Source organism: Dendrobates tinctorius, unplaced genomic scaffold, assembly GCF_039654945.1.
Source record: "Dendrobates tinctorius isolate UK_male_01 unplaced genomic scaffold, ASM3965494v1 ptg000039l, whole genome shotgun sequence".
NCBI lineage: Eukaryota > Metazoa > Chordata > Amphibia > Anura > Dendrobatidae > Dendrobates > Dendrobates tinctorius.
In genome coordinates, this window is record NW_027361707.1 from 17,928,901 (window position 1) to 17,944,745 (window position 15,845).

Genomic DNA, 15,845 nt, shown 5'->3' on the forward strand with positions numbered 1-15,845 from the left:
CGGCCTTTGACGTTTCACAATAATCGACCAATTTCGTTTGACCCAACTTTTGTGAAAGTCGGGTTTTGTGAAACCCGACTCGACTCGAAAAAAGGCAAAGTCGCTCATCTCTAGTGTAAATGCATTCAACTGGCCAATTGGAAAACAGTCTCTATATATATATATATACATGCATACATACATTATAAAAAATTGAATAACCACAATATTTCATTTTAAAATAAGCCATGTTATTGAGACCACACACAAATAGGTCGAACCTTATCTGCTTATTTCACATCATTCATTTGTCCATGGTACTAGAACAATCTTTTAAAATTATATATATATTTTTTTTTTTACAGAAGGCAAAAGAAAAAAAAAAGCTTACATCGGTTCATTAAATATATACATATATTGTCCATAATAAGTACATTATACAGTATAAACAGACATTCCTCATTTCCTTGAACAAAAGCTGACACAGTTTATATTGTGTGCAGTATGGCTGAAAATCGGTGCACATGCTGTTGTGCTTCACACGTATATACAGAAGATTAGAAAAGTAGAACATACGCTTTGTATGTATCACTTTAACATACAGGAAAACTGAGATAGATATAAAAAAAAGTTTTGCTTCTTGCGCTTGAAAGCAGCAGCCGTTACCCTCAAACCAAGCTATAAAACATGCATATTTACAGGAGCCGAGTAGCTCAAGAAAGGCTTATAATACACATCGGGGCTCATTTAGGGAAACCGGTGTTAAGCGGGGGTGTTACCCATATCAACCAATCAGATTCCAGTTACCACAGCAATTTTGGAATTCATAGCAAAATATCCCAGACTTGTTGCTGTGGGCAACACCATCAATTGCATTAACCAGTTTTGATAAATAAGACCTGAAATTTTAAAGGGAACCTGTCAGAGGAATAGCAGCTCAATAATCAATCATTAAATAACTAGATTTTTAGATTTTTTTTAAAATAATTTTGCCCAGCAGGAGAAATTATGAAACTTTGCAAAACAATTTATGTGTTTTGTCTTTATTCCTGTGAAAAAATTGCTTGCAAGTGGCTTCCAACCCCCTGCTGCTTTCCAATTTATTTCCCTGCCTTCAACTTTATTGATATCAGTACTTAGTCATTGGGAGTACAGATGATAGCAGTGATGGGTCAGCCCCTGTGTCCTCCTCTGAGTGTTGTGCTTATCAGAACAGTCTTCTCTAGCACCGTATCCCCAACGTTAGTGAGACACAAGAGCCGAGCTGACCCTTTTACTGCCATCATCTCTACTCCAAATGAGCACATTCTGATATCAAGGCAGGCAAGTAGACTGGGGAAGTTTGGAAACCACTTACATGCAATTTTTTTATGGGATTGAAGACAAATCCCCTAATAACATGATTTGCTAAATTTCATAACTTTCCATGTTGGACAAAATTATAAAAAAAATAAGTTTTGTTGCTCTTTAAATAACCTCCTAAACTGACTATCAGGGATAGAAAAATACTTGTATCATATGCTCCTCCTTAAAGGGGTCAAAAAAGGCTGTCACATATGCCCCTCCCACTATGTTAGGCCGGTTTCACATTTGCGCTTCAGGGTGCAGCGACGGCCTGCGCACGGCCGCCGCTAAGCCCTGCCCCCTTCCGGCGCCTTCGCCAGTAGCTCCGCCTCCGGGCGCATGACGCTGCATGCGTCATGCGTCCCCTATCTTTATCACTGAGGACGCAGGCCGTGCGCAGTATGCGTTTGGCGGCGCCTGCGTCCTTTTGACAGTGCGCCGAGCGCAACCAAATTGCAACAGGTTGCGTTTGGCGCTGGTCGGCGCACCATCAAAAGGACGCAGGCGCCGCCAAACGCATACTGCGCACGGCCTGCGTCCTCAGTGATAAAGATAGGGGACGCATGACGCATGCAGCGCCATGTGCCCGGAGGCAGAGCTACCGGCGGAGGCGCAGCAGGGGGCGGGGCTTAGCGGCGGCCGTGCGCAGGCCGTCACTGCACCCTGAAGCGCAAATGTGAAACCGGCCTAAGCCAATTATCAAAACTGATAGTAGACATCTGACCTTCCTTGTAGACATGTCTCCATAGTAACAGGGAATAGAAAAACTAAAGACATTTCTCAGTATATTCCTAAATACCTTTATCTAGCAAATTCACTATAGTACATGAAAATGTTAAAGGGGTTGTTCTCCGCTGAAAACAAGTTGAGTGCAGCGCTCGGCATGAGTGGAGTAGCGGTCGGGCATGCTCTCTCCTTCTCCATATTAACGCAGATAAAAGTGCCCCGTTTTGCCGATCAGTGCAGATCCCAACTGATCAACAAGATATCCCCTATCCGATCACTAGACAACCACTTAATATTATTGGGCAGGTTTCAGTCAGAGTAACAAGATGGAGGCCAATTTCGTATACTATCTAAATGACAAACTTTGGATAGGCGATAGCTTGTTTCCACTGGACAACCCCTTTAATAATACAGGCGCCTGTGAGCATGTGCAGTAGGAAGCTCCGCTGCTGTGACATGGAAATAACCTATACCAGGTATTTTCAAGCTATCTGCAAGTCACAGCGGCAAAGCTTCCTACTGCACATGCTCAAAGGCAAAGGCAAAGGTACTATCTGCAGTCTGCTTCCCTATCAGTGTAACAAGATGACGGTTATTTTAATTCCATATTCATTGCTTCCTTAGAGAAAATAAATTTGATTTGATTCCCTAATCAAAATTATTTAAGTATTTATTCATAATTACATTTCCTTTTCCTTTTTTTTTCTATTCCTTATACCCCTTTAAGTGGAGACATGGCTCATTTGTTTCTGATCTCCTGATTAGCACTTTGAAGAGACAATTAATGGGCGCAACTGTGCTGATGATTCAATTCTGTATAGAAACCTTAGGCCGGGGTCACACTGGCGAGGAATACGGCCGAGTGAGAGACGCTAAAAGCACGCATTAGACACGGACCAATGATTCTCTATGGGGTCCCTCGCACCAGGCGTATATTTCTCATCCGTATTCTACGCTCCGTGCCAATTGCAGCATGCTGCGATTGTCAGCGTACTACGCCCGTATTACGCCAATGCAAGTCTATGGGTGCGCAAAAAATACGGATTACACACGGGCCACACATGTGACTTGCGAGAAATACGCACCCGGTGTCTTTTAGAAAAGCCAGCAATTCAGTGCGCTATACAGTAAACTCACACTGACAGTTTTAATAAAGAAACGAAAGAATAGATATATACACATAGAATACATATATATATATAAATATGTATATATATATATTTGCATTCTATGTGTCTATATCTATTCTTTGGTTTCTGTTAGAAACCCTGTCATAGGGCTCCATTATATGTCCATTTTGCAAGGCGGCGAGAAAATCTCGCCATACAGATTGCATACAGATGCTGAGATGCGCAAAATACGCGACCACACCTTGATTACGGATGACATACGGAGCACTATTTAGGGGCCATTCATCCGTATTATGCATGTAAAATACTGACCGTATTTTGCGTCGGTTAGTGTGACCCCGGCCTTAATCTTAAAGTAACCAGTCCTGGTAACAAATACCCTTTAAAACATATCTGTCACTAAGGGAGCTCTAACATGTCTGTATTTTCGATGTAATTCTTTCTAAAACTAGAACTGATCCCCATTGTCTCCAAATCGTGACTTTACAACTACCAGAAAACCCTGGGAGATGCAGTTTCACAAACTAGAGATGCCGGCCCACCTATTGGGGCTCTTTATAGTGGGAGCGTGGAAGTTCATCCTGACTAGACTAGACTTGACGTAAAAATGTTCAAAGAATTGGGGTAGATTTCTTTATTAAAAAAATTAAAACTTCAACTCCATGAGAAGAGTTGGGGAATCGAAGTTAGAAAAGGGCAGGAACGCTGCTGCTACGCGTTTCAGACGCTTTGCCAAAGGAAGCCGAAGTGAAACGCGTAGCAGTAGCATGCCTAGTTTTCTAACTTCGATTTCCCAAAAACTTCCCATGGAGTCGAAATGTTTTCAATAAAGGATTTTTATTTTAACTGGAGCTGAAGTCTACCCCAATTTTTTGAAGATGTAGTTTCCGAACAGCTTGGGAGCCACAATAGGTAAGGGTGCTTTCACACTGCGTTCATTGTCACATTCAGCGGTCCCGCCGGGGCTTACGTCCGAACCCCCAACAAAACGGGATTTGGGCGTATGGGCCGACGGAGCCATTGACTATAAAGGTGCAGATGGAGTCACCGTGTGACCGCTCGAGCCTCATTTTTAGGCATACAAGCATATCGGTAGCGGACGCCCAGACGGGACCGCTGAACGTGGTGAAGAACGCAGTGTAAAAGCACCCTAAGAAATACGCAAGTGAAAATACAGCCATGTAACAACAACCGTACACCCCATGAAGGCAGCTATTTTGTGGATTAACCCCATAAATGAGAAACTGCACATTTGATGCCTCTTAAGAAATGAGTCTGGTCTCGTGGATATTGGTGCAGCAGTACCTCGGTAATGGGTATATGGAGGCTGCAGGGTGTCACAAAATAGAGGCCACCATTAGGTATGGGTGGAAAGTCCGCTATAATACTGTGACTAAATTCTCACAGAGCCAAGTTTAAAATGTAAACATTTTTATAGAGTTTCTCTGGATTTTCAGAAGCGCGTCGGAGATTTTATATAACTGCATAGAGACGGTGAACGTCATGGAAGTTTTATATATACTTCTCCCATGTAAAATGAAAATTTCAACCAAGCAGCCGTTGCGTCCTGTGCTTCAGCACGTCACAAAATGAAGCGATATACGGTAATCCTGAAATATATGGACTGTGTATAAAATGCAATTATGAGCAAAGTAGAACTGCAGCTTTAAGAAAATTTTTTTTTTATCCTATTTGGTACATAAAAAGCATGCAGCGAGACCATATATATTTCACAATTAAACTGGAATATGATTTATTTTTTTCCTATACAGCTTTGTTTCCCCAAATTTTGTTGAAACACACAAACTTAATTATCAGATTTTATTAAAATATAAAAAAAAGGGGAAATCCACCTGAATTTCTGTGAGTCAGAGAGCACCATGGTTCATAGGTGCGGCCCAGAGATCGAGGGAATATTCTCATACAATGGGCCTCAATTATTACAGCTAACAGCAAGATTTGCCTTGTTGCCCTTAGCAACCAATGGCTGTACAGCTTTCATTTTTCCAGGGTAGTTTGGAAAATGAAAGCTGAACTCTGATTGGTTGTTATGGACAATGAGGCTTTGTTTTCCTGTTAGTTTAAAGTAAGGCCCACTGTTCTGAAATTAAGGCCCATTGAAGTCACTAAAGTACTAAATCATTGTGATTTCCTCCAAAATCTGAATTTTATGGGTACTGACAAAGGAGTTTAGGTACTAAGGGCTCAGTTCACAATACATTTGGGATGTACGGCTGAGACATGTACGGTCCAGATGTGTGCAATAAAAAAGTACACAGTGAGCTATATGCACCGTGTGTGGGGTTTTTTGCACGATACCCCTGTGCTGAAAGCATATACTGTCAAAATAAATATATACTAAAGTATATTTGTTAGCATATGTGAAAAAGGACCCACTATTGGCATAAATTTGGCTAAATGATTGTTGTGTTGACTAGAGATGAGCAAATTTGTTCAGATTTGTCCACAAATCTGATTTTGACATATTCGGGCCATATTTGAACAATGTTCGGGACGAATGTTCGTCTTATGATCGGTTTCAAACATATTCGTTTATTTCTAATCCCATTGACTCTAATGACGTTCGGCTGTGTTCGACGAATATTGCAATAAACAATATTAGATTCCGATCGTATCAGGAACCGAATCCGAACAAATTCGCTAATCTCTCGTGTTGACGTCTGTACCAAATGTACATGATGGGGACTTAGTGTAAAGTATCTCAGACTGTTTTGAAAAAATTGATGGGATTCCATTGGAAGTCATGATTTACATGGATTTTCCCTTTAATAAGACCGGATTTACACATCCGAGTATGGGCCGCAAAGTCTGGGCTGGCCGCAGGTCTCCTAATCCAAACTCCACAGCCTCATATATGCCTATGAGTGAGGCTGTTGGGTCAAGGAGATATGTAAACGGTCTGGACTGGACATTGCAGTTAGGATTCGGACAGTGATGTTGGATGTGTAAAACCGGTCTAAGGCTGGCCATACACGTTAAGTAACTATACCTTCCATATCTTCCCCCAAGAGGTGTGTATATGTTTTGATAGAGGGTTGAAGCAGCTACCAAAGACCCCAGGTGCGTGATTTTATTTTATTCTCTTGAAAACAAAAAGATTGGGCATGTTGAAATCCATATGCCCCATTCTTCTATGCTCTGACACCAGCAATAGGGGAAGAGTTGAAAAGCATTCATACACTTTAGACGGTGAGCCAGGCATGCCAAATTTAGTCGGTTAGTTTGGCATTAGTCTAATGTATCCAAAGAGTTTCATCCCTACCTTGGATCTAAGAAATGAGGTTTACTTTAATCTCCTGGACCCTCATGCCAACTCTATAACAGGGCCGCGACTTACCATGTGCCACTAATAATATTGGCATCTTGGTATATGGCACAAGGGCATATGAGCCCCCTAAAGAAGCAGGGTCCAAATGTGACTGCTTTGCACCCCCAATACTATGCCCTGATACGGTATAGGTCTCAGTGGATCTGCCCATCTGGAAACATTTTTCCATCTTCTATTGTACTATGTGGCAACACATTGTACAGTTCTATTATCGTACACTATGTTCATTCTAGTGGAAAATTATTTAATTCCAGACACTTTTTATTATTATTATTATTATTATTATTATTATTTTATATGAATCACATGTAATTAAATTAAGAGACAGAGCGTTGCGAAACCCTTCTGCGTTGGATGCAAGCGTCAATCTGATGTAAATTATATATATTTACATATAATTTAAATATTAATGGAATAAAGCACAAGCTTTCGCTATCTGAATTTACACATGCAAAGATGGATTTAATTTAATTTCCCCCATTATTTGGTATGTATTATTTAGCCACATAGGGGAAATAGTCATTTTGCTGCATGTCGAAGAATAAGATAAAGTTGACAAGTCTTGAGTTTTATCACAATATGGATCATGCATTTAGCTTTTTTTTTAATTATATTATGTTTACTAGAGTATGACGATGCAATATACAGACTCTTAATATGATTTCATTGTTTCTATGCCATTTTAGCAATCTTGTGTTCATGCTATTTTTCCTTAAACCGTATCAAATCCAATAACTGTAGGTTACCTATGGCCGACATCAGAAGTGTCTGAGCCCCATATGGGCAAATGGTAAAGGTCCTTAAACCCACTGTAATGTCTATGACGACCCAACAGTCGACAGATGAGTTTGGGCTTTTTTTGCCAGTGCCAAGATGGCGGCCCTAAGTTACTTAGCAGTTTTTAAAATGAAAGTAGAATTAAACTATGACTTAGAAATAATTTTATGGATGCCTGGTATAACTTGTTCAGGCTTTTTTCTTTCGGATCCTAATATTTAGAATTTTTATATCATGAAATAGTCATACTAAATAAAATAATAAAACCAAATATATTGTACTCCTTAAAACAATCTTTTAGGCCTACTTTTTAAAATTCAATCTTTTTACATCAGTTCTTTTATGCTGCAAAGCTCATGTTCTAGTCTATGATACATGAAGAAAATAAATAAATAACAGGATGGACAGTGGGGAAAGTAGAAGACACCACTGTTTGAGGTTTATCTGTACAAGAAATTTAGAAAGACCATTATAATAATTCCATCACCAGTAAGACTATCCTGCACAGGTCATCAAAACATGACGCCTCTGGGAAGGTCGGTTGAGAAATTACAAAAAAAAAAAATTGGTAATCCTAGTGCATATCTGAGTTCACTTTATCCTGAAATATATACAGATTGTTTGTCGCTGCTATGGCAATGATGTTCTCAGTGGGATGCCAAGCTGTGTGCAAGATCTTCTTGGTGAAGTCCAGACTATCCACACTTATGTCATCTTTCCTTCTCTTGCCACCAACGCACACCCTACGAGGTTTAAGGACTGCTCGCGGCTTGCTGCTCTCTCGTGAAGCTTCCAAGGTGACATCTCGCTTCGTGTTACGGTCAAACATTCGGAAGAAGTTGTTGTATGCTCCGGTCATGATGACACTAAAGGAAACCAAAGCAAAATATGTTTTTATTGCTAAAAATGCCCCCACTATTATCAACCAGGTCTTTATGCCTCTTGCGAGAAGGAACACACATGTAGCCATGTAGACATACTGGTGATTGGTGGGGGACTCGGGTCAAACCTCCAGCGATCATACATTCATTACTGATAAAATGGATAGATGATAACTTGACTGTATACATTCTCAACTTGTTTTGGAGGGCGTAATAAAAAAACCCCTATGTTTAGTAATAATTACCTGTCAGAGCCATTCCAGGCACACTCAAACTTGTCAAATATGCAGTCATTCTCATACAGGGAACATAACTTGCTTCTAAGGTAATCATGGACCTGCAGGAAGAGAAATATTGCTTACATTTTCACAAAAACTAGGTCTTCTCCCACCATATTTCATCATTTATGCTTCCTTCTTTTTGAGGTATATTGCATAAATAAGACATTTGCAATTTTGCTAAATTTCCTTTACTAGGGCATTAGTATATTACATAGCATCAGCTCATCTTTGTAAGGCAATGTAAAGGCATACATCGCAGGGAAAACTTGAATCTGGAATTTCTCATTGGATGATTAAACAGAACCATAGGTCCCTGGTGTTTAATTCTTAAATGGGTTTTGCAGGACTATTTTATTTGTTTTCACTATGGGCTTACAAAATAACAAACCTGTTAACAATCACCTGCCTGTTCTACCTGGCACGGGCTCAAAGTGGTCACTGACCACTCCTGCCGGCGTTTCAGCTGCTTCACATCAACGGAGCAGCTCATCTACTTCCGGGCTGCTCTGTCGACAGGATATGACTGCCAACGTCATGCTGACTAACAGCTGGCTCCCCACAGATAGGCAGCGGGGAGGCGGCAGTCAATCAGCATATTGTCCTCAGTCACATCCCGTCATCAGAGCAGAGCAAAAGAGAAGCCGCCACTCTGTCGACATGATACCGACAGGAGTGTTCTGTGACCACTCTGTGCTGGCAAAGATCGGCATCAGGCACAACAGGTAGGTAGTCAACAACTGGCAGTTTGTAAGGTCTTAGACTTGAAATAGTCCTGGATAATCCATTAAAAGGACCACTAAGTCCTTTGCACTTTGAACATGGATTCCACTAAAATGGTTATCCAGGGATATAAAAAACTATTTGGATGCTTCGCATACAGAAATAATTAAGGAAACTTATTTATTGTGATTGTCCAGGAACATAAAATGTCAATGTTTTGTAAATAAAAAACATTTGTATTTCTTAATGTACTTTAATTATGAAATCGACATTGATGTCTGGGATTCACTAGTGAGAACAAGGAGCTTTCCAGCCTTCTCTATCCATCAGCTAGAGAAAATGAGTGTATATCAAAGTAGAGCTAACCGCTCGTCTCTGTGCACGGAGGAATTGTCAATTAACTTAGAATATACAACGCATAGTACAAAAAGTTTTTTCTAATCACGTTATATGACTAATGTCAGGATTTTTTGTCTTAGAGCCTTTTAACCATATCTTCACAGATCCACCGTTGTCTCTACAAGTCTCTTGACGCTTGGTCACCTCTCCTGATCTGTATCCGACTACATGTTATGTGTGATTTTTTTTTCCCTGTTTGGGCCTTTCCACAAAGTAAGTGTTATAATAAATGCCAAAATATACACAGGCATGATGAAGCACTCTTTTTTTCACAGGGCATGCTCGCTATTTAACCCAGGCTTGTATTGCGAGCGACTGCACTAAACATTGCTCGTATACCCATCACCCACGGCACATACATTGGGAAATGACCAGAGCTGGGAAAAATCTTGTACATGAGGACTAAGTCTCACGTGACCCATAACCAGGATAGGGGATCCGTGAAGACCTGCTTTGTCAAAAATACTCGTACGTAGATATAAAAACCCCTAGTCATTTCACGCTATAGCCCTGACTTACCTGATATGTTTCAATAGGCTTGGTTTCCATGTTTAGATCCCAAACTTTGACAGTGAGGTAATCACGTGTGAGCATGTAACGACCGCTGTGGCTGAACTTGACGTCAGAAACTGATGAGATGATTTCAGAAAAGAATGACCTGTTGCTGGGGTCCTCTGGTTCTTCGTAAACTGTAAGAAAGAATAGGTTAGGTATATTAGGTATAATCTAAGCACACGCAGTGATAACCTTACTATTCAGAAATAATACTGTGCACACACACAGTATCTGAGGATAATCGTGCATATTAAAAGCCTGTGGGGTAAAATGACACCTTGTCGGCTAATATTATCATTAAAAAAGACCATAAACATTTAATAGCTATAGCCTAAAAATTTCACAGCAATTTCACCTGACAGCACCAAAACATGATCCTCCTGTCAAATGTACATGACCGCGTAAGGCCAATCTGGGTTTTTCTTGATCCTGCACCGCTCATACCCACCTCCCGTACAGATAAACACACCACCCCTATTAAAATAAAACACTACACATTTTATTCTTTGGGTAATTTTGGCCACAGCTGCGAGTTTATTAACAAATAAACATAAACATTCAACAATAAATATTAAATACACAATCTTATAACGACATGAGGGGAGGGTTCTTGGAGCCCCAAAAATCTGGCTAAATATTTGGCAAAAAAACAAAAGAACTTCAACATCCACGTTACCCTCTGCCATAAACCACCAGCTCGAGGGCACCAAACATCCCATTCCAGGAAGGCTAACCACTAAAAGCTCCCGGGTAAAACCCTATCCAGAGCCGTAACCAAAAAGCCACATCCACTCAAACAATTTTAACTGTCCAGAATTTTAATTTACAATTCCTTTTCGCTGATTCAACGTCAACTCCAAGAACCCCCCCCCCGCCAACCACGAACAGCCCTGACCACCTCAGGCTCGTGAGTGCCCCAACACCACCAGTGCTCTTTCCACTCCTCCTTCTATTGCCAATGCCCACAAATCGATTCCTATCTCATGCAAATGAACCCCGTCGTCCCTCCAAAAATTACCAACCCCAGATTCCAATTCGAAATGCCGCACGCAGATACCCCCATTTCTGGAAACAATACTGGATACGGCCCGAGTCAACTTCACCCTGGCCCTGTTAATTCCTTTTAAAGATCGGGCCTCCCTCCACTTTTTCCTGGGAACAATATCAGACCAAACAATCTTCACCCCAGGAAACGATGTCCACAACCTAAGAAAGTAAAAGCGAATATCCCTAATCAACTCCCTAACTGGTTTGACGTCCAAATCATTCCCTCCCAAATGCACCACCAAAATGTTGGGAGCCTTATCCAAACGAGCAAATATAGAAAACTCCGACAAAGCCCTGCTCCAGACCATCCCTCGAAGTCTTAACCATCGAATGACAACTTGATCCCTCCTAAAACCCCATTGCCTACCATCCGGCCTCACGTCCGCCCGAAGCGCCCCAATACACAAATGAGTGTCTGAAAATCCAGTATGGATTCTGACCTGAAATACATAACAAAAACAGAAATTGTTAATCATCGCTTGCTATTTACCCTAGCAAAAAATTCAGTGACGCACATACGTCAAGTATCGATCGAAATTCCAGCGGCCAATACACTTGATTTCATCAGCCCCCAATCCCCGACTATCGGCTTCAGATGCCGCCCTGATCCTGAAAGAATGCGACCCATATGAATCTGGCGAAAAACCCAACTCTCTCAAACCCTTTTTAAGAACTGCAATAAACTGGAAGTGAGACAAATACGCACCGCCCTCGTGGCACAACAAGTGGCCCACTCGACCTGACCACAAGCGCCAATATGACTCTAAACACTTTTCTGGGCACATCACAGTCTCCCCAATACCACTCGCTTACCTCTTCCCAACTGATCGGTTTTTGAACGCCGAATCCAAAAAACAATACCCCCTTTCCAAAATTCAACATCCTCGGCCAACAGACCTCCTGCCCTGCCCATACTATGCGACACTATTTCGCTTATCCGCATAGCCCCAAAAAACGCTAAAGAAAAAGCCAATTTGAACAATGCCACCTCAAACGTAGAACTACAAATCCTTTCCAGAACTCTCCCCAACCGTTCCAACGTTCGTTTCGAATGAGATAGGTCGACACCTATCAAAACTCTGGTTCCCTTTCCGAAAACCTTTCAACGCTTGCTTCACCAAGAAATTCTTCGGCACATCAACCGAACCTTCCAACGTAAAACCAAAAGCAAGACCCGTGATAAATTTATTAACCCTCGAAATTGACCAGCCCGTTTCAGCTGCCTTGCCAACCAGAAACAACACCGCCGATGTCCTGTCTTCTTCAGACTCCAATGCTCCCCAACGGGACACCCAAGTCTGCCATATGTTCCATGCTGCTTCGTATGATGCCCAGGTCTGTCTTGTAACCGACTCACGGTCCATAATAATCTGCCACAAGTGCAAAGGGCATTCCACTCCTGAGACCTCCGCGTCTGGTGCCAGCTCCCAGACGCGCTCCCACTGCAAACGAGATAAAGCATCCGCTATAGAGTTTTGCACCCCCGGCACATGCACCGCAGTAATCCAAGCGTTCAATTCCAGGCACCGTACCACCAGTTCCCTCACCAGCTTAATCACCGGGGGAGAAGAAGCGGACAAAGTGTTGATCACCGACACCATGCTGATGTTATCACAATGAAACCTAACTCTCCTATTCTCGAACATCTCGCCCCAAATCCATACTGCCACTACAATGGGGAACAATTCCAACAAAACCAGATTTTTTGTCAAACCTCGCTGATGCCACCGATCGGGCCACTTACCAACGCTCCACTGACCCCCTACAATAGGCCCCATATCCGACACCGCCTGCTGCGTCTGTATAAATCTCGCAATCATTCAAAAATTCTTGTTGAATCAATGATCTACCATTGTAATTCTCCAAAAAATGCTGCCACACCGCCAGATCCTCCCTGTGTTCCCTAGTCACCCGAATGAAATGATGCGCCAACCGCACCCCGGACGTCGTGCCGGACAACCTACGGCAAAATATTCGGCCCATGGGCATGATCCTGCATGCAAAATTCAACCAGCCTAGCAACAACTGCAACTCTTTCAAGGTCACCTTCCTTAATCTCCTAACCTAAGTACTTCCTGCTTCAGCAACGACAGTTTATCCTCCGGTAGCCGACACTCCATTCTTTCTGAATTAATCAGTATACCCAGAAAACTCAAAACTGTGCAGGGGCCTTTGATCTTTTCCCTCGCTAGCGGCACCCCAAAACTCTCTGCCACCCATTCCATGGCGGCCAAGGTATTCCTACATAAAACTGACTCTGGTGGACTCTGATTGCTACTACCTCCGCTGCCATGAAAGGACTGCCCGTACCAGACTAGCGCCATCACTTTTAGCCAGAGCCCAATGTCCTTCTGATCCCACCTAATCTCTGGCCTCAACGCCTTCCTCTGCCTAAATTGTTCATCATAGCGCAGCCACGCCTGCCCTCCATATGTACGGTGCGCCTCGCCAATCGCAACGAGAAAACAAAACAGACCCGAACAGTTTTCGGGAGACTTTTCTCCTATAACACTTGCCAATATCGCAAATGCCTGCAACCAATTCACGAATGTCTGCGGAATAAGCCGCCACCTCCTTTTTCCTCCTCCTCTTTCTTACTACCGTCTTTCTTACCCTTATCCGAATTAAACTTCTCAAGGGGAAGAAGGGAGAAAATCTCCACGTACTCATCCCGCCAGATCTTCTCTTTCACCTCCTTTTTTAAATGCGCTCCCAAAGGTCCCTCGAAGCACACGTACACTTCCCCTTTTGCCTTGTCATCGAATTTTACCGAATCTCCCTTATCCTTTTCCATCTGAACCGATACTGATACTCCTCCTATTGGCCCGTGCTCTCCAACTGGCCTCAATAACTCCCGGGCCAAGGGTGGCCCGACCCCCACCCCCGGGAGCCATGCCTCCATGGGTGACGTCCCAGACCCGCTCACAGCCCCCCCTCCATTCTCTTTAAAATTTGGGACAAACTAAACAACACATCCTGCAGGCCTGGTGCCTCCGCCCCAGTTTCTACACCCATCTCCCTTTCGTCTAATTATGACCCCTGACTCGCCCCGACCCCTCATGCTATAGCCCCAGTGGGTGACATACAAGACATGGACTCATACTCACATGGCTGCGTGGGTGCTGTGTCCCCGCCAGCCGGACGTTCCGAATCCTGCTGCTCCACGTCCTGTTGCTGCTCGCTGCTGTCCTCCGAATCTTCAGTGCCACTCCGCTGGCCCTCTCCCCTGGCCTCCTCATCACCAGGGGGGGCCGGAGCTCTTGCGGCACCCTGCACCAACGACCTCCTCCTCAATCTGGACCGTGCCTGCCTGCCAGACCCAGGCCGATTAGCCCGGTCCGATCCACGCCCCTGGGACCTGCCAGGCAGCTTGTCCTCACTGCCCGCCGCTCCCGTTGACTGCCGATAGCTGCTTGGGCCCGACAGCAGAGCATCCCACTGCTGCTGCCTGCCCGCTGTGACCCTCCGCCGTGCGCTCCTTCCAGCTGGCCCTCCACTAGGGCCACCACCAGCGGTGCCCGCTGCGATGCCATTCCCGGGGACCGCCTCCATGGCGGTGCCAGCCGTTGCCCCCAGCCTGCGCACCTGCCCCGCTGCTGTCTCCATTCCCTCCCGGCTGTCAGGAACACCGCACTGCACTTGCTCATTGAACCAGTGCGCGTGTCCTGAGTAAGACAAACTGGGCTCAGCGATACCTGTGGCGCAGGCAGCAGCAGAAAAGGTGTGTGCTTCAGACCAGCAGGACCTAAAGCACGTGACTGCTGGGGGCGTGGCCTAAACCTCAGAGAGCTAGGATCTGCAGGGAAACTCCTAGCAGGGTAACTACGGGACAAAGTTACCAAGGGGCATAGACAGGCTGGGGTCAAAGCACGAGATAGCACAACAAAACCAGAGGATAGAGAGAACGGGGAGTCAGGACGTAGCCAATGAGTCAAACACGGAGATAGCTGCAAAGTACAAGAGAAGCGAGCAAAGAATAGTCAGGTCACAGGCAAGGAGTCATACACAGAGAGGGTAGCGCAGTACAGAATTAATAGGCAAACTCACAACTGGGGACAGAACCGGGTCAGAACCATATAAGCAAGCTAGAAGACAACGAACAGGCACAGGCACACAGGGGTCAACACACTCGGCCAAAGGCAAAAGTATAACTGACAGGGATTGGAGTTTCCCAGGGCTATAAGACACTCTCCCTGAACCAAATAGAGGCCACAATAATTAACCCCAGGCGTGCAGGTCAAAGCCTGCACTGGGCTCAAGACATTAACCCCTGACGTGCAGGTCAAAACCTGCACTGGGATCATGACACCGGTTGTGCCGCGGGCCCCAGGTGCTGCAGGCCGTGTCGCCACAGGCCGCACTTCCGGTGCGGCCCGTACTTCCGGTGTGGCCTTCGCCACAGTCGCTCCCCGCCGACCAGCGCCCGCCGGCCGGCTCTGTGGATTTCTGCCGGGCGGTGTGGGGCGGGAGGAAGCTGCGCCGCTACAACCTGCCCCCGCAGGATCACCGGAGAGGCTCCGTGGCCTGCGCCGGCTACGCGTCGTTACCTCCGGTGAGAGCCTCTCCGGGGGCCTGGTCCTCCTGCTCCTGCCCAAGCTCTCCCGGGTCCCGGTATCGCCCAGCAGGGAGGAAGCTGCTCCTTCAGTCATCCTCCCCT

General features: G+C 44.4%; 1 protein-coding gene across 2 annotated transcripts in view; it reads right to left on the reverse strand.

The window, feature by feature from the left end:
• Positions 1–208: 208 nt before the first annotated feature.
• PPP2R2C (protein phosphatase 2 regulatory subunit Bgamma) overlaps positions 209–15,845 on the reverse strand; it is a 253,481-nt gene continuing 237,844 nt past the window's right edge. Inside the window, exons 8-11 of one of the 2 annotated variants that reach the window (XM_073574516.1) lie at positions 10,106–10,275; positions 8,432–8,523; positions 2,048–8,171; positions 209–1,574 (exon numbers count right to left, since the gene is read on the reverse strand). In XM_073574516.1, the coding sequence (XP_073430617.1) occupies positions 7,880–8,171; positions 8,432–8,523; positions 10,106–10,275 (554 nt within the window). In that variant the 3' untranslated portion in view covers positions 209–1,574; positions 2,048–7,879. Of the gene's footprint in view, positions 1,575–2,047; positions 8,172–8,431; positions 8,524–10,105; positions 10,276–15,845 lie in introns of those variants that run through there. The other variant, XM_073574517.1, reaches the window with a different exon arrangement.